Source organism: the organism of the source record quoted next (assembly GCF_019968955.1).
Source record: "MAG: Porospora cf. gigantea A chromosome Unknown PgA_NODE_543_length_15351_cov_320.202, whole genome shotgun sequence".
In the NCBI taxonomy this organism is placed as follows: domain Eukaryota; phylum Apicomplexa; class Conoidasida; order Eugregarinorida; family Porosporidae; genus Porospora; species Porospora cf. gigantea A.
Window position 1 is genome coordinate 1 of NW_027151756.1, and position 15,351 is coordinate 15,351.

At 53.6% G+C, this 15,351-nt stretch overlaps 8 protein-coding genes across 18 annotated transcripts; 4 read left to right on the top strand and 4 right to left on the bottom strand.

Annotated features, from left to right (window-relative positions):
- On the top strand, positions 1-2,055 carry KVP18_004640 (uncharacterized protein; the record flags this gene model as incomplete). 3 transcript variants are annotated; one of them, XM_067957466.1, is made up of 5 exons in its annotated part: positions 1-119; positions 147-224; positions 253-609; positions 641-1,398; positions 1,425-2,055. In XM_067957466.1, coding segments are annotated over 5 exons (1,943 nt in total), but the record flags the coding sequence as incomplete, so codon positions are not given. The 3 variants fall into 3 exon arrangements, with proteins under 3 accessions (XP_067807844.1, XP_067807845.1, XP_067807843.1); XM_067957467.1 differs by lacking the exons at positions 1-119; positions 147-224; positions 1,425-2,055 and having other exon boundaries at positions 307-609; positions 641-1,402; XM_067957465.1 differs by lacking the exons at positions 1-119; positions 147-224; positions 253-609; positions 641-1,398 and having other exon boundaries at positions 1,465-2,055.
- A 416-nt stretch (positions 2,056-2,471) lies between these two features.
- Positions 2,472-6,259, bottom strand: KVP18_004641 (uncharacterized protein; the record flags this gene model as incomplete). Of its 2 annotated transcripts, XM_067957469.1 has the most annotated exons (4): positions 2,472-2,931; positions 2,956-3,034; positions 3,065-5,104; positions 5,167-6,259. In XM_067957469.1, the coding sequence occupies 4 exons, from the start codon at positions 6,257-6,259 to the stop codon at positions 2,472-2,474; spliced, it is 3,672 nt and encodes a 1,223-aa protein (XP_067807847.1). The 2 variants fall into 2 exon arrangements, with proteins under 2 accessions (XP_067807847.1, XP_067807846.1); XM_067957468.1 differs by lacking the exons at positions 2,472-2,931; positions 2,956-3,034 and having other exon boundaries at positions 3,054-5,104.
- A 136-nt stretch (positions 6,260-6,395) lies between these two features.
- KVP18_004636 (uncharacterized protein) lies at positions 6,396-7,902 on the bottom strand (the record flags this gene model as incomplete). 3 transcript variants are annotated; one of them, XM_067957455.1, is made up of 3 exons in its annotated part: positions 6,396-7,128; positions 7,156-7,822; positions 7,854-7,902. In XM_067957455.1, the coding sequence occupies 3 exons, from the start codon at positions 7,900-7,902 to the stop codon at positions 6,396-6,398; spliced, it is 1,449 nt and encodes a 482-aa protein (XP_067807833.1). The 3 variants fall into 3 exon arrangements, with proteins under 3 accessions (XP_067807833.1, XP_067807834.1, XP_067807832.1); XM_067957454.1 differs by lacking the exon at positions 6,396-7,128 and having other exon boundaries at positions 7,152-7,825; XM_067957456.1 differs by lacking the exons at positions 7,156-7,822; positions 7,854-7,902 and having other exon boundaries at positions 6,396-7,115.
- A 78-nt stretch (positions 7,903-7,980) lies between these two features.
- Positions 7,981-9,522, bottom strand: KVP18_004638 (uncharacterized protein; the record flags this gene model as incomplete). 3 transcript variants are annotated; one of them, XM_067957460.1, is made up of 4 exons in its annotated part: positions 7,981-8,395; positions 8,434-8,628; positions 8,668-8,807; positions 8,845-9,522. In XM_067957460.1, 4 exons carry the CDS (start codon positions 9,520-9,522, stop codon positions 7,981-7,983), a joined length of 1,428 nt encoding a protein of 475 aa, XP_067807838.1. The 3 variants fall into 3 exon arrangements, with proteins under 3 accessions (XP_067807838.1, XP_067807840.1, XP_067807839.1); XM_067957462.1 differs by lacking the exon at positions 8,845-9,522 and having other exon boundaries at positions 8,668-8,693; XM_067957461.1 differs by lacking the exons at positions 7,981-8,395; positions 8,434-8,628; positions 8,668-8,807 and having other exon boundaries at positions 8,836-9,522.
- Positions 9,523-9,743: 221 nt separating this feature from the next.
- On the top strand, positions 9,744-11,336 carry KVP18_005134 (uncharacterized protein; the record flags this gene model as incomplete). Its single annotated transcript, XM_067949499.1, has 5 exons — positions 9,744-9,903; positions 9,932-10,001; positions 10,030-10,159; positions 10,188-10,725; positions 10,780-11,336. The coding sequence occupies 5 exons, from the start codon at positions 9,744-9,746 to the stop codon at positions 11,334-11,336; spliced, it is 1,455 nt and encodes a 484-aa protein (XP_067807848.1).
- An 11-nt stretch (positions 11,337-11,347) lies between these two features.
- Positions 11,348-12,481, bottom strand: KVP18_004637 (uncharacterized protein; the record flags this gene model as incomplete). 3 transcript variants are annotated; one of them, XM_067957458.1, is made up of 4 exons in its annotated part: positions 11,348-11,651; positions 11,694-11,914; positions 11,946-12,203; positions 12,230-12,481. In XM_067957458.1, the coding sequence occupies 4 exons, from the start codon at positions 12,479-12,481 to the stop codon at positions 11,348-11,350; spliced, it is 1,035 nt and encodes a 344-aa protein (XP_067807836.1). The 3 variants fall into 3 exon arrangements, with proteins under 3 accessions (XP_067807836.1, XP_067807835.1, XP_067807837.1); XM_067957459.1 differs by lacking the exons at positions 11,348-11,651; positions 12,230-12,481 and having other exon boundaries at positions 11,690-11,914; positions 11,946-12,194; XM_067957457.1 differs by lacking the exons at positions 11,694-11,914; positions 11,946-12,203; positions 12,230-12,481 and having other exon boundaries at positions 11,348-11,587.
- A 554-nt stretch (positions 12,482-13,035) lies between these two features.
- KVP18_004639 (uncharacterized protein) lies at positions 13,036-13,575 on the top strand (the record flags this gene model as incomplete). 2 transcript variants are annotated; one of them, XM_067957463.1, is made up of 2 exons in its annotated part: positions 13,036-13,176; positions 13,219-13,575. In XM_067957463.1, 2 exons carry the CDS (start codon positions 13,036-13,038, stop codon positions 13,573-13,575), a joined length of 498 nt encoding a protein of 165 aa, XP_067807841.1. The 2 variants fall into 2 exon arrangements, with proteins under 2 accessions (XP_067807841.1, XP_067807842.1); XM_067957464.1 differs by lacking the exon at positions 13,036-13,176 and having other exon boundaries at positions 13,228-13,575.
- Positions 13,576-13,788: 213 nt separating this feature from the next.
- Positions 13,789-14,976, top strand: KVP18_004635 (uncharacterized protein; the record flags this gene model as incomplete). Its single annotated transcript, XM_067957453.1, has 1 exon — positions 13,789-14,976. One exon carries the CDS (start codon positions 13,789-13,791, stop codon positions 14,974-14,976), a length of 1,188 nt encoding a protein of 395 aa, XP_067807831.1.
- Between the last annotated feature and the right edge of the window lie 375 nt (positions 14,977-15,351).

The window sequence follows — 15,351 nt, forward strand, 5'->3', positions numbered from 1 at the left end:
TGGCCGTTTGGATAATGTTGGCCAGTCATCATGAGCATGAGGTGCTTAAGCATACGGTTATGGTTGGAGTGCTGATTGCCATTCTACTGATTACGATGGTGTTTGAGATTGCAGAACACGTGAGTGGCGTGCGAGTGCATGATCAGCGTCTTCATCACTTTCTGCATCATCAGGGAAAGTATGTGCTCCTAGAGATGATGGAAACCCTGTTCAAAGTATTGGCTGTGAGCAGCGTCGTAGCGCAAAACGCAGATCCTTGGTTTTGTATCCTTGTTTCTGTTCTCGATTACTCGTTGGGGAGGGCTCATGTCCATCAACGATTACTTCCTGGGCGTCGACGAGCTCGAACGCGTGGCGAAAGCAGAGTTAAAAGCCGAGGGGGAGTCGCCAAATCTTAGTCCGACACACCTCTTTGAAATCTTTGAGGACATGCACTTCCTGATTTTCGGCGTCATGCTCCTCTTTGTGGTGTCTGTGGCTGTGCAAGTGACATTCGCCTTGCGAAAGCAGCAGACGTGGGAGAGCTACGAATCTAAATCTGAAGACGAGATGCGGACGGAGTTGGCGAGTGGCCACAAGGATCGACACCAGCTAGAGTTCTCTTATTTCGTGAGCTCATTGGCCATGTATCACCATTCAGAGAATGCGATTTCTCAATCCCACGTCACCATTCGTCACAACAACGTCGTATCCGGAGGCGTTCTCCTTCGCGTCCTACCTTTCTGAGTGCCTGGAGGAGAACCTTGAGAGCATCGTAGACATTCCAATAGCGTCATGGGTAGCTTCGCTCTTCCTTCTAGCGCTCAGCATTCCTGGCTTCTTTCTGAGACCTGAGCAGGTCGTCGTCTTTCTAGGCTCGGCATCCACGTTATTGGTGCTCGCGGGATTCGTAACCTTCCGTCGGGTCCGCTCTTGGAAGGAGGAGATACGACCCAAACTATCCGCTGTAGAGCTCTGCTTGTATGAGGATACCCTTCAGACAATCCGAACCGACTATGAAAAAAGCCGTCTGATCCACATGAACCGCTTGGGCGCCCGTATTTTCCCTTCTGAGCCCGCACTGGTCAGCCGGCAGAACCACATTCCGATTTTCGGGTCCAGGGGAGTCGCCTTTACCAAACGTCTTCTGCAGTTTCTGGTTTTCGTGAACGTCGTGGCCGTAAATCTGCTGTTCCGAACGCTGAGGGGGCCTCTGCCTTGGTCGATCAAAGGCTGGCTGTTCATCCCCATGGCCCTGCAGCTTTGGGCCGTTCTGTTTCTGTGGTTGGACATCATAGTGGACATCACGTACTTCAACAGCTGCGACCTTAACGTGAAGTCGCATATTGTCGCTCAGATGGACGCGCGCATAGCCTCCAACCAGCAGAAGCGCGTGCAAGGCATTTTGGAACATGTAAGGTGAGCACGACAGGGCTGTGTCACAGGTCGAAGGCCTACGAGACCCTGCTCCAGGATAAGCCCCAGATGTTAGATGAAGTCATTCCGGCGTCCAAAACCATCATGGAAGACGTCGTACTGAAGACTACTTGCGACGACCTGTTTGACTCGTTGAGTGCACCGGACGCCAGCACCGAACGCGAAGCCAAACCCGGAACCGTATCCTTGGAGAAGATTCACACCATGCAGCGGAGCCTCCGCCTTGAACAACATGATAAGGCAGACACCTACTACTCGAAACTGAAGAGTCGTGTGTCGGGCCTGAACTACCCAGAGTTCCTGGCCCTGTGCGGCATTTTGCTTGGCCGTTGGACACCTGGCGGCCCAGTGTCCAAGAAAGTTCGCATGCGGGCGCTGTTCGACACATTGGACACGGACCGAGACGACGTGGTTACTGAGGACGACCTGTTCCTGGTGCTCGGCGGCATGGTGCCGAGGCCCACTATGGCAGAGGTTCGGAAGCTGCTGTTTGACATCACTGAAGATCCGGCGAATCTCTCTGCTGACTATGAACAAGTGGAAGCCTACTTCACAATCGTGAGAGTTGAGGGGTCGCGTTATCAGATGCACTCGGATGTTATTGAGTCAGGTCCCGTAAGGGCAGCAGGCAGTCACTGAGCCGCTGTCTCATCCGGCGAGCCAGGCATACCTGCTGCGTCGAGATAACGTTTTGCATGTGCAGCCTGATGGCGGAAACTGTGTGACCAGAAAACCGACACTCACCGCATAGCGTAAACCGCCAAAGGGCGTACTCGGTGGTACTCTCGTCCAGCCGTAGCCGCAGTGAAAAAAACCCGATGTTGGATCCCGACTGCTTGCGTGGCGTCATGGGCCGTAGGCCTGTCCGGTTCCGAAGCCGTTCATGGATCGTGTCCAGCTCGGAAGGAGGCTCGGTACCAAAGCTGATCGTCACGAGCGATCCCTCCTGGTTCACTGCATTGCAGGCATCTGCGTAGCGCCTAGCTTTGAGGCGGAAATCGTTGCTGGAGTTGGTGTGCTCTCCCAGAATCTGTGGTGGGGGGGGCAGACGCTCACTAGAACCACATGACGGTTGGACGTACTGATCCAGCATTTCTCCTCCGGACGCAGATTGATCTGTTAGTCAACCAGTTGAGGCCTACCAGCATTTCCAAAGGGTTGGAGTAGTATTTGACTCGCCGGAAACATCTAAAGACAGGTCCGCATAGTATGTAGGTCAACAAGCAGGATACTCTGTACGCCGTCATCTCGATGTCGTCTCCGTGGCGGTTCTCAGCGACATCAACATCCAAAACGACTTTATCGGTCTGAAGCCGCCCTTTGGGGAAGTGGAACTGAACCAGGTCCTTTCCCCCTGCGTGCCACAGCTCCTTCACATATGGCATGAGTGCTGTCACACGCAGAGACGTGGGTTTGAGAGCGTCAGACCATGACATTTGCACCTCGACTGAACCGTCCGCATCTCGAGTATGGTGTACGGCCTCGTCTGCTGCGATCTCCATTGGCTTCTCACCGCTGATCGAAAGGCCTTAAGCTCACTATAACAAGAACCGCTCCACATGGCGACGTACCACACCAAGGGACTGATAGTCACACAAGCGAAAGACGCTATCCATTTCTGTTGTAGTTTCACGGAACTATTTTTTACCAATTCTTCGGTTCGGTGTTTTGGCGTTCTTGCCCCTCTGACCTGGCTTCCGCCCTGTGTTGCCGCTCTTGCCGTTACGCTTCGCCGATCGGCGTTCTGCACGCATCTGGTTCTTTAGCACACCCTGAGCTGGTTTGTTCGTCTTCTTCATTCGCTTTCTGTCCTTCTTGCTCTGGAGGCCAGTCTTCAGATGGAGGTACTTTTTGTCTACCGTCGACCGCTTGGCAGAGCGAATCATCTTTCGAATGGTCCGAACGCGGTCTGCTTCGGAGACGTCGGGAGCGTCGGCGAGTTGGTGAGCCTTCTTGTTTACCTTGGTCATCAGTTTGGTGTACTTTCGGCGCTTGCGCCCCTTGGCTTCGGCTGCCTTGCGGATAGGCCGACTGTTTATTTCCTTCAGCTTTGCCTTGTACATGTCATTGAGTTCCTTCGTGATAGGCAGCATGCGCTTTGTATGTTGGTCCTCGTCAGCCATGAACCAGTCAGGAAGGTAGTCGTCATTGAAGGCAAACCGATTGTAAGCGCCGTCAAGCACATCAGCGCTCTTCTTCATCATCACATGACCGAGGCTTTGAATCCCTGCCAGTTCATTAGGATCTTCTGGACGTTCTATAGCGACTTCCTCAAAAGTGTCCTTTGGGCCTTCGACTGTCAGACCTAGTGGAGCTCCGAGTCCTCGTAGCGCCTCAGCCTCTCTGATGGCCTGCTTCGCAGCCTTCGCTTCAGCGATTCTCGCATCTTCTTTGCGCTTCATCTTTGCCTTCTTCTTGTCCGATAACGGCAGGCTGGGTATGTTGTCTACCATGTCCGCCAAGGGATCCTCGCTGTCGCTCACGGATGAATCGGACTCTTCCTCGTCAGCACTCAACTCCTCCTCAGCCGAGTCATCCGAGTCATGTTCACGACGCCGCTGGTCCAGTTGGAGGAGCTGTTTCTCGAGCTCAGCCTTTTTACGGCGTTGATATGCCAGTAGAGTCTTTCTGTGTTCCTCGGCATCGGTGCCTTCCTTGCTCACGACAGGTTCAGAGTAGTCCACCCACTGCAGGTCGAAACCCTCGGTTTCGGTCTTCGCCTCATCGGTCTTTAGCACCTTAGTAAATAGTTCTCCCGTGAAGAACCGCGCCGCAGACACTTCGTTGACGTCTGCAACGTTGACTTCAGCCAGGTTCTCGTCAGCCGGCTTCACCTTCCGAAGTTTCGCCTTGGCGGCCTTCCGAACAGCAGCGATATAGGCTGACTCCGTGCCTGCCTCCTCCTCCATTTCGATTTCAGACACGACAGAGTCTGCATCAGATTCGTCGACCGCCGCGAAGGAGACACGCTTCTTCTTCTTCGCCGGCTCCATTTCGCCGTCCTCTCGTGGCCGCTTCTTCATGTCTTCAAACCGCTCCTCATCAGAGTCGTCGCCGTAGACATTTTCATTAGCGATGTCATTCTCTTCGTCCTCCTCGTCACTGTCCGCCGCAGCCTGCGCCTTTTTGTGCCACGCGTCTCGCGAGGCACGCTCCACATACTGATCTAGGTCCATGACCTCGTCAGCCCAACCAGCCCGTACGCGCTCGCGACGCGAAAGCTTTTTTCCTTTGTCGGTTTTCAGCTTAGCAAGCTTGGCTTTGGTGTCAGCATGCAACTTCATGGTCAGGGCAAGGTCGTCCTCTCGCTTCTGGAGGTCGTCTCCCTCGCCTTCGGAAGAATCCGAGGCCTCAAGCGAGATGTCGCTCAGCTCGTGAGCTTCTCCATCCCACAGATACTTGTCGAACCTCTTGGGGTCCAACACCTCTTCCTCCAGTTTCAGAGTCTTGTAAGCGGTCATATCCACGTTGGTGAAAAGGTCTGTATCTACCGTTTCGTTATCGAACCCGCCCAACGACTGCATTCGTTTGAACTCCGCCTTCTTTTTTCGGGCTCTGTCCTTCTTGTCAACTGCAGTTCGGTCGCGGCGACGGGACTCAATCAGACGGTCAAGCTCCTCAGCCTCCTGTTTATCTTCCCGCTCGTCCTCAAGATCCTTCTGCTCAGTCACGGCATCGATGTCGAATTCTGAAAGGGATAAGTAAGGATAGACTAACAAGACTACTACAACGAGCTAGGATTCCACCTACCCTCGAAATCAGCCAAGTTGGCGACATCCTCCTCAGCCTGTCGCCTCAGGATCGAAATTCGACTCTTCTCCTCTCGGCGCATGGCGGAATTGAGTTTCTCTCTCCACCTCAGGAGAACATTGAGATCCTTCTTGGAACAGAGCTTCAGGTCTGCCAGTAACGCTTTAATGTTGAAGTCGGTGGTTGGGTGGTCGAGGATGGTGGTCACGAATGTGTTGTCAGCCGGTTCGAAAACTATCATGTTGTTCTCCATCAGAACCTTTGAGGGCGTCTTGGCGTCGAAGAACTCGGCGATCGTGGCTTTGTGAAAAAAAGTTTCGTCGGCGGCGTAACCGGATCGTTTCTTCTTCTCTCGCTCTTTGTACATCTGAGCGAGAGACTCCTGCTTCTTCAGCTTGTTCTTGTCGACCTGGCCGGCCTCCTGCGCTTGCTGCGTGGTGACGAACACGTACTTCGGATCGAAAAAACGCGGATCGATCTTGCCCGGTTTCTTGTAGCCTTCGCAAACGGCGAAGCACTCGGCAGAGACAGCACGAGACGACGAGGGCTTCGTGATGCTCACCCGATTGAAGAGCTGCTTGAAGACCCAGACGAGTGAGTTGTAATCCTGGGACCGGAAAATCTTTGAGACGAAGACTCCTCCACGTTTAAGATACTCTGATGCAAGTTGCACTGAGTGCAGCACCAGCTCGTTCTGATTGTACGCGTCCATCGCCCAGCTCGTTCCAACGTTGGGAGCGCCGTCATGTAGCACGAGGTCGCACTCCCCCTCTGAGAGTTCCTTTCGCAGCAGCTTTCTACACCTCTCAGTGGTGATGTCCGCTTGAATACTGACGACCCCTCTCAATGCCCTAATAGGTGCCAAATCTACGCCGACTATTGTCGACCCTGAACGCATCTCCTTCTGGCAGACCTGAAGCCACCCTCCTGGGGCCGCACATAGGTCCAAGACTTTGGATGCGTTGTCAAACAAGTTGAACTTCTGGCCGAGTTGGATGAGTTTGAAGGCTGACCGGGCTCGGAAACCCTGCTCCTTCGCCAGGTGGTAGAACTTGTCGAGGCGTTCCTTTCCGACCTTCGCCTTCTTTCCCATCGAGGCGAAATTAAGGAATATTGGCACTGCGTTAGCAGTACAGCGCGCTTAAAGCAATCTTTACGAGTGTGTGCTCGGAATGATTTGATTAACCTCACTGTATCTATCACTATATTCAGAGGGACTTCCCGCGACATTATTCGTCCACGCTGGCGGCTTCGACCTCGGCTCTTCCGCCCAGTGCCGCAGTGTGCTCGATTTGAAGGAGATGCACCCGAAACGCCAGTTCATGGATTGTCGCCACCATAGTTCGGTGCTCACGCCGACGAGCACTGTTTTCGTTGGCTCGACTCTCTGTCATGAGCTGACGTAGTCCTGCTGAATCTGGGGATGAGTCACTGTAGCGAGATAGCTGGCGACTTTGGGCTTCTACGCGTTTCTCAAGCGCGTCGTTTGCTGCAAGAGCCTCCTGGAGACGCATTCTCAGGTCTCCGTCCGTGGGTCGTTTACGCAACCAGAGCAGCTCTTCCTTCTCTTGGAGGGAGATCGATATCTGTATGTCGCCGTCGTTGGGGGTGGCTAACCTAGGGCAGGCGAGACGCTGCTCGGCTTCGTCCAGCGCCCCTTTCAGGTGACGATTTTGGGCTGTTAGCTTATCGTGTGAAGCCTGGAGGATTTGCAGGTTCCGCTGCAGACTCTCTATCGTTCGTGTCTTGCTGTCTGTGTCCTTGAAGACAGCTATTTTGCTCAGGCGGCTCTGGGCGGCTAGTAATTGGGTCAGGTATGCCTCGGCCTGCTTCTGTACAGTGACCGCTCTCTCTTCCAACTCGAGCATGTCAGCGTGCTTCGCCTTGATACGACTCAGTTGATTGCTCAAGCTCTGGGTTTCCTTCTCCAAGACTGCCGCTTCCTCCATTGCAGCAGTCGCACTGGATAAGCGACTGAGGGACCCTCACATTTTGGATTGAGCGTCCTTTTCGGCCGTTAACTCCTTCAGTTCCGTCTTCTGTTGGTCGACCCGCGATTTCAAATCCCGAATCTGCAGTTCCAGTCTCTCAATCTCCTCTGTTCTCGGCGCAATAATCACAGTAGAGTTGCCCGCTTTACGCAGGTGGTGGACCTCTGCAGAGGCTTCAGCCAGCAGTTCCCTTCGCACGCGCTCCGACTCCTTCAATGCGTCCAGTTCTTCGGCCATATCACGTCGCCGAGCGGACGAGAGCTGTTCTGCTGCCTTCACCTGGCTAGCGAGCTCACCATCACTGTCGCTGGCGTTGGCGTAGGCCTCCAACGCCATCTGAATTTGTTCTTGCTGCTCCCGGCTGAGCTCTAAGATCTTCGCGACGACGTGCGCCTGTGAAGCGACCTCCCACCCAAATAGGGTAGAACATACGAGCATGTACTCGACCACCAATGAGGGAGTCGGCTGCGAAAACAGATCTCGGGTCAGCCTACTGGGCTCAAGGTTGTCTAGGACGTCCATGCGGTCATCAACGGACTTCAAAACGTCCACAAGCGTACTTGTGTCGACCTCTCGAACCTCAGGAACCACTTCCCTCAGAACCTCTTTCAGAACGTCAGGGCGCAGAATGTCCACCGCCGTCTCGACGCGCACCCGGCCACTCACTACTTAGTGCGGATTGGCCATGTACCTCACCACAGTCGAGCCTTTGGATGAGCCGTAGTCCGACCTCATCCGTCAGCATTTCGCCACTTTTGGTCGCTCAACGCGTCTAATGCCACACGTAAGGAGCTAAGTTCGGAACGAATCAGATGCATTAAGATCACTCGAATCCAGGCGCCTTCAGCCTGATGGCCAGATTCACGCCTATCTGGGCGAATGCTGCGCTCGCTGCCCTGAAGAGCGTGGCAGTAGCCCAACTGACGACGTGCAGGATCCACCAGGATACAAATGCGCTGAGGACCAAGAGCATACCCAGTGCGGCTAGGAGCGACTTGCAGTGTCTCAGCGTGTCCACGAACGAGGAAGACAACGAATGTACAGTCCACCCTCTCTCTACTATACGGAGGACCGCCTCAGCGGCTCTGGGCTGATCCAGCTCCCGCTGCAGCTCCCGTTGCAGAGCGGCAGTTTGCAGAGAGGTATCGCGCACGGTGTCAAGGATCGCGTGCAGCAAGGAAAACGAGTTAGAGTCTTGAAATCGGTGTTGCGTACGAGCGGCGCCGCATTCCACGAGCCTGAAAGAGATAGTGGCGAACAGAAGAAGTAAGCCTACCTGTGAGCGAAGAACATCTGCTCGTAGCCCATTGGGACGGGAACGCTGGGACAACCACTCAACACCGCGACGTGACTTATCTCAGGACCGGCGTGGTGCACGACGCAAGAACAGAGGGGGAACAGGATGCGGTGGGGCTCATAGTCGACAATTAGGAAGTTGGAGCTCGTCAGAATCGTTTTCGATTTGATGAATCTGCGGAAATGTAAAGCCTGAAATCACTGCCCGACTTACTGTTCTGACGATCCTGGCTGGAACATTACTCTTTTTCCTCGGACAAGCAACTCCTCAATGGTGGTCTCAATAATCCGTCGAAAAGCATCAGACAATGGCTCTTTGCCAAATCCCAGAAAAACAGGAAGGTTGTTGGGCTTCTGGAGCGAATTACCAAAGACCCTCTAGTCAACTCACCTCAGTACAGAACTTCTTAGTGGGTCCGGAGCACACGGCTGAAGGTGGTAACGAGGGTCCCACCACTTCGAACACAGATGGCAGGTCGTGCACAGGAACGAGCGTCGGAGACCACAGACACAGAGACGGCACATTCTTCAGGTACACCTGACCCAGGAGCCCAAGTCTGGACGTGACCGGAGGCAGTGCTAGCAGCTTTCGGAAGGAGTCGACTAAAGGCGCGTGCTGCTTTAAGATGTTGTGAACTGCGAACGGCACGGCTTGAAAGCTGGCGCGGTTCAAGAATCCAATCGGCAGCCTACAACACGACGCTCTCCACAGCGGGTCCATGTAACTGGCGGTGGGTGCCACCGGCACACGACATAGGAAGGCTATGGGCAAACTGAAGGCCTCTGACAGGCAGTAGGCCTCCAGGTACAGCGTTCTCGGTGCTAAGATCAACTGCGGGTTGTGCTTCTTCACTGCATCCACCAACGCAGAGTGCATGTTCGCCAATTTATCCTCCGGAAGAGCCACGAATGTCACATCCCCGAACGCATCTTTGTGACTTTCATGACCCGCGACCACCAAATCCACACACGCAGCAATCGAATCCGCCAGGATTGCTTGCGTTAGAGCCTCGTCAAGCGAGCGTACAGACACCAGCAGCACTTTTGGACGGCTGCCATTGTGAGTCATCCGCTCAGATTTTGATATTTTCTGCAACTCCACTTTATGGAATACAACAGCACCTTTCGTCACATTGACAACGGGAAGTACTCATTGTCAGTCTACGAGACGCCGTTCCAGCAGAATCCTTATTTCGAGGCCTTAAGTTCTCTTCCTTGGTTAGAGATTGAGGACCCCAGGCTGCGCGTGGTGCGTTTTTGAAGTTTGAGACACAGGTTCTGAAACGATCGATGGCGCTTCGCGGAACTTTGGACAAAGCAGAGCTGAAGCAAAGGTGGGACAATGAGCTGGATGAGTGGACGCGGTGGCCTAGCTCTAAAAAAAAGGCCTACGCCAGATGTCTGATGATGCAAGACCTTAATAATATGAAAAAGCCTCCAGACATGCCATGTGAGGTCGGGGTTGCCGTGCCATGCAGACCTGGAGTACTTGTCCTTGTTTGTATTCCCTCCCCTGGTTTACGGTCGCCAGAGGAGGACTCGAATTGTGTGAGAGCCCAGGGACGGAATGAGACAGTGCAAAGGTGCTCGAGAGGGGTATGAGGCACTTTTTGTCCATCACCCATGAGCAGCGCTTGCCTCAGAACTTAGGCCAGTGCTCTCGATCGCTGACGAATCTGCTACTCCTCCACATGAGCGACACGCTGGTGAGAGACCGTTGGCGACCTCATGCAGACTACCCTCTTCGTGCTGCGTTTGCAGGAACTATACAGCAGCTGTACATTTCCTGATACCATCATCGAATTGTCCGAGGTCGTGGACGATGTGGGTTTCACATCCGCTGAGGACCTGGAAAAACTCCTCGCATCTCGCTTGACCAGCGATCTCGCCAGTTCTTCCAGCGAGCGTGGGTTGTCTGGATTGTTCTCCACTTTTTTTGGGGGAAAGACTCGGAGCTCTGCCATATGGACGCAAGAGCGTTCAGAACTGTCGACTGTCGTCTACCATTCACGGGCCGAGCCGCCTCCTCTTCCACCTGCCGAAACCTCGAGTCGACGACTGAAGCGGCTGGATTCTGAGTCTGAGGAGCGAAGGAAGGCGCGTAATCGGAAAAGAGAGATCCGCCGTCAATGGGCAGATAATCCGTCTTCGGTCGCAAAGCTTGCGCCACGAGGAGGTGAGCGACTGCTGGATCGTAAGGAGGAACTTCCAGACACAATAAGGAGGAAGGACGACACTAAGTGTAGACCGCGACTGCGAGAAGACTCTCCGAGTGAGGACAGCATATCCATTAGGAGGCGCCGGAGGAGCAAACCATCCTATGCAGGCCTTGATACCCAGCGAAAGTCCCCCCGCCACCAAAGGAGTAAACGGAACCGTCGACCAAAGTCCCCTCAACACTCAGAAACCGGGTACAGTCGGCAGCCATACTACGCGGATGTACAACCAGCCTACGGCAAGTATCCACCAGAGTCGGTATATGAGTATCCTCCTCGCGTGCCTTCCATGCGTCATTTGAGCCACCCAGGCAGCCAGGCATTCTCCGAGTCACCGGCCTTCTCGCTTCCTTTGAGTGCGTCGCCTTACCCACCATACCCGCCGTATCCGGTGATGTACGTGACCTACCACATGGCGCCTCCGGGATACCCCCCCGGACTGTACCCGCCGTCTACAGCCCCCTACCCCCCTGGACTGTACCCGCCGTCTACACCCCCCTACCCCCAAGGACCGTACGCCCCTCCTGGCCATTACCTAGCACCCCAGGCTCCTTACCCATATAAGGACCGTAAACGACATCGATCGTTGTCCTCCAACAGGCAGTCGTCGAGCAGCACAAAGCATATTGGTGACCGAATGAAGAAACTTCAGAGTGAAAGCTCTTGATTCCTTTTCGGTCAGTTGACCCCTTTTTTGAAGTCAAACTCGTAGGCGCTCTCATTCGTCAACTTCCGGAGCTCTTGAAGCGCGGGTTCGTCGAAAGCTTCGCCGGTGTTGACTGTGAAGGTGCACTCTGCCAGCTGCGCCAGGAGCTGCGATTCGCTCAGACGCACTCCATGCTTTAGCAAAACTTGTTGCAGTTTGTTGAGCAGTTCCTTCTCATAAGCTTCGGCCTCTGAGGTTACCTTTTCAGCCATACAAGAGAAAACTCGATCAAATTCCTGGCGCTCAACCTGCATTCGTTCCACGAGGTCATCGAACCTGCAGAAATAACGTCACCTGAGCGATATGCGTATAACCTACTTGGTTTTGTACGTGTTGACTCTGTTCTCCGCCTCCTTTACAACCTGCTCGTCAAACTGAGAGGCCCCGTCTGCAGCCTGTACCTCCAATTTGCTCAGAGTTCGGTGGAGGTCTGCTTCTTTTTTGGCAAACCTATCTGCCTGGGACTTGGTCTCGGCCTCGAGGGTGGAGATCTTGGCTTCGTATTCAAGGCGAAGCTCTGACTCCAGTTCCTCACAGACCTGGAAACAATCACAAACCAATTCTCCCCACCTTTCTTGCAGTGAACCTGGCCTTCTCCAGTTCCTTCCTGAACTTTTCCCGCTCTGCCTTCGCCACCTGTACAGACTCCTCAGCGACACATTTATACAGTGACAAAGTCTCCTGCAGCTCCGCCAATGTCGTTTGCTTGGCACGTGAAGCCCTGGCGCCCTCTACTTGACGCACCAGCGCCAGTTGAATTTCGTACTGCCGACGCATCTCTTTCCTCGCTGTCGCTTCTTCGGAGAGCAGATGCTGCATCTCCAGCACCTGGTCACGGGTTCCAGACGTCCCACCTTCTGCTCCAGGTCCTCCGGTACAAGGCCAACCTCCAGCGGGTACCCCAAGGGATGGTCATACGGACAACTGGGTCCTCCAGCCAAGCGTTGTTGTCGGCGATGTCCATCGTGGGCCTCTTGAATATCCGCGTCCTCTGCATCTCTGTCTGACTCATCCAACGTATCTGGGTTGGCCTCGTCTACATTTCGACCTGCTTCACGAAGGCGGCGTTCAAGGTCTTCAAGGTAGTCACGATCTAGGCTTTCCATGACCGATTTGCCGCGCTCATGACCCCAAAACACCCAAAATCCCCCATGGCAAACAACGCTGCGAAGAAGCGCGCTCAGCGAGCACTCGACACGCACTACGGCATAGCCGCTGTGATTGGCTGTTTTTCGGTGGGGTGAACGCATCCAGAGCAGTCAGCTCCTTTGCCTGTGGAGAATCAAGGATGAGCCATCGATGTGGAACATAGGGCTGTGGTCTGTTCCGATGGTGTGCTATTACTTCCTTTACAAAGAGTACGTCGACAAGCATGTTGATGGAGTCAACAACAGGTGAGACTGGGAGACGGTAGATACCAGCCGAAGCCTGGACTTCATAGGGCTCAACACGCTGATCGTGCTGCTGTCGTTCTTCTTGGGTTGCGGGTGGTACGCACTCTACCTTCTTGTGCCACGTGAGTTTCGGGTGGTGTGGGCACTCAGTGTACTTCGGAACCGAGTTGGTGGCATTTTTTTGGCAGTTAAAGCAATTGACACAGTAAATCATTGTGTGGTGTGTATGTTTGCTATTTGCCTCTGAAAATGTAATCCATAATTCTATGGGCAACTACGTGCCTACATTAGGAGGCTCGTGCGCTAATGACATCCGTCCTTCCTTGTACGACTATCAGGTGGACGACATCCAAGGCAAGCCGTTCGACATCGCTGCCATGCGCGGTAAAGTTCTTCTAATCAGCAATGTGGCGTCTCAATGACGTCTCACCGACAACCACTACAAGCAGTTCACTTCTATGCATAGGAAGTACGCTGACCGTGGTTTCGAGGTATTGGCCTTTCCCTGCAAGCAATTCGCCAATCAGGAGTTTGATACCGCAGCTGAAGTGTTGAGCTTTGTGGAGAAATATGGCGCCAAGTTTCCAATGATGCAGTTTGTGGACGTCAACGGCAAGCATACTCACCCGGTCTACCAGTACCTGAAGCGACATTCCTCCCTCTTCAAAGGCGGGAAGAAGCTTCAGGGCATCCAGTGGAACTTTGGCAAGTTTCTTGTGGATAAGCGTGGAGATGTAGTGGAGTATTTTCCGCCAAGTGTGCAGCCTATCACACTTACGGAGCAGATCGAAGAGCTTTTGGATTAGCTATCCAGGAACCTGTGAATGAGGTCATCAGCGAAACCGGGAGGTGCTGATATACTGACAGCAGGGTCTGCTATGATAGCTACTTTTCATTGTTCAAAAAATTGGTTTACATCAGATGACTATATATCATAAACTACGACGAGCGGCAGAAGAGTAGTCGATATGCTGACTTACTTCTCATGGTACCCATAAGCCAAATTCATCATTTCGTCGATGGCTCCAAAAAAGAAGGTTGACGAAGCTCCCAAACCCATCCTAGGGCGCCCGTCCAACAATCTCAAAATGGGACTCGTTGGACTTCCCAACGTGGGCAAATCGACCACATTCAACCTTCTTTGCAAGCAGCAAGCCAAGGCGGAGAATTACCCGTTCTGCACTATAGATCCCAACGAAGCCCGTATGACCGTGCCGGACGAGCGGTTTGACTGGCTGTCTCAGGTCTTCAAGCCAGCAGGCAATATCCCCGCGTACTTGACTATCTTTGACATCGCAGGCCTAGTGCCCGGCGCTCATGAGGGCGCTGGCCTCGGAAACGCTTTCCTTTCGCACATTCAGGCGGTGGACGGCATCTTCCACGTAGTTCGCGCTTTCGACGACCCGGATATCATCCATAGCGAAGGCGATGTGAATCCTGTCAACGACCTTCAAACCATCTACGATGAGCTGCGTCTCAAGGATCTCGCTCGGATCACGAGCACAGTTGAGCAGTTGGACAGGCAGACGAAGCACCAGAAGGACAAGGCTAAACTGAAGGAGTTGGACATTCTGAAAAACATCATGGACCACCTAGGGGTCAAGGAGAAGTGGATCAGCGACAACACGTGGAAGTCAGACGAGGTGGAAGTTCTCAACGACTACCAGTTTTTGACGGCCAAGCAGGTTGTTTACCTGGTGAACATGTCCAAGCACGACTTCGCCCGCCAGAAAAACAAGTGGCTCGCCAAAATTCACAAGTGGATCCAGGAGAAGTCCCCCGGACCCGTTATACCGTACAGCGCGGAGTTGGAGATGGAATTGGCGAACTGTGTTGACGAAGCCAGCCGTGCCGAGTTACTGAAGGATTGTGCAGCAGGGAAGTCAATGTTGCCGAAGATAATCACGACAGGCTACCATAACCTGAACCTCATCCACTATTTCACATGCGGTGAGAAGGAGGTTCGCTGTTGGACCATCCGGAAGGGGTTCAAAGCCCCGCAGGCTGCTGGCGTCATTCACACTGACTTTGAGAAGGGGTTCATCTGCGCCGACGTGTACAGTTACGAGGCCATCCGCGAATATGGTGACGAAGCCAAGGTGAAGGCAGCGGGTAAGCTGATGCAAAAGGGTAAAGAGTACGTGGTAGAGGACGGGGACATCATCCACTTCAAGTTTAGCACTGCAGGTGGAAATAAGAAGAAGTGAGGTGCTGCTGATGGAAATAGAAGTGAAGGCATTTTTTTTGGTTTTCGCGCGCGCATTTGTTGCTGAGACGTTAAACAGAGGTGGCATTTGTGATTTCGAGACATTTGGAAACAGACAACTCCAAAGTGACTTCCGACAGCTCCAAAGTGACTTCGTACCGCCGCTCCTTAGCGCCTTAGCTCCTCTACAAGGCTGACTAGGAACGCGATCCGCTTCCTAGTTCTCAACTTTAAAAACATCACATCGCATACTTCTGGGTCCACTCCCTTGCAGACTCCTCGTACCGCTTTCTGTCAGTCTTGTAGAGTCGCGCGATTTCGGGTACCAGAGGATCATCCGGATTGCTGTCCGTGAGCAACGAGGAGATCGACAGCA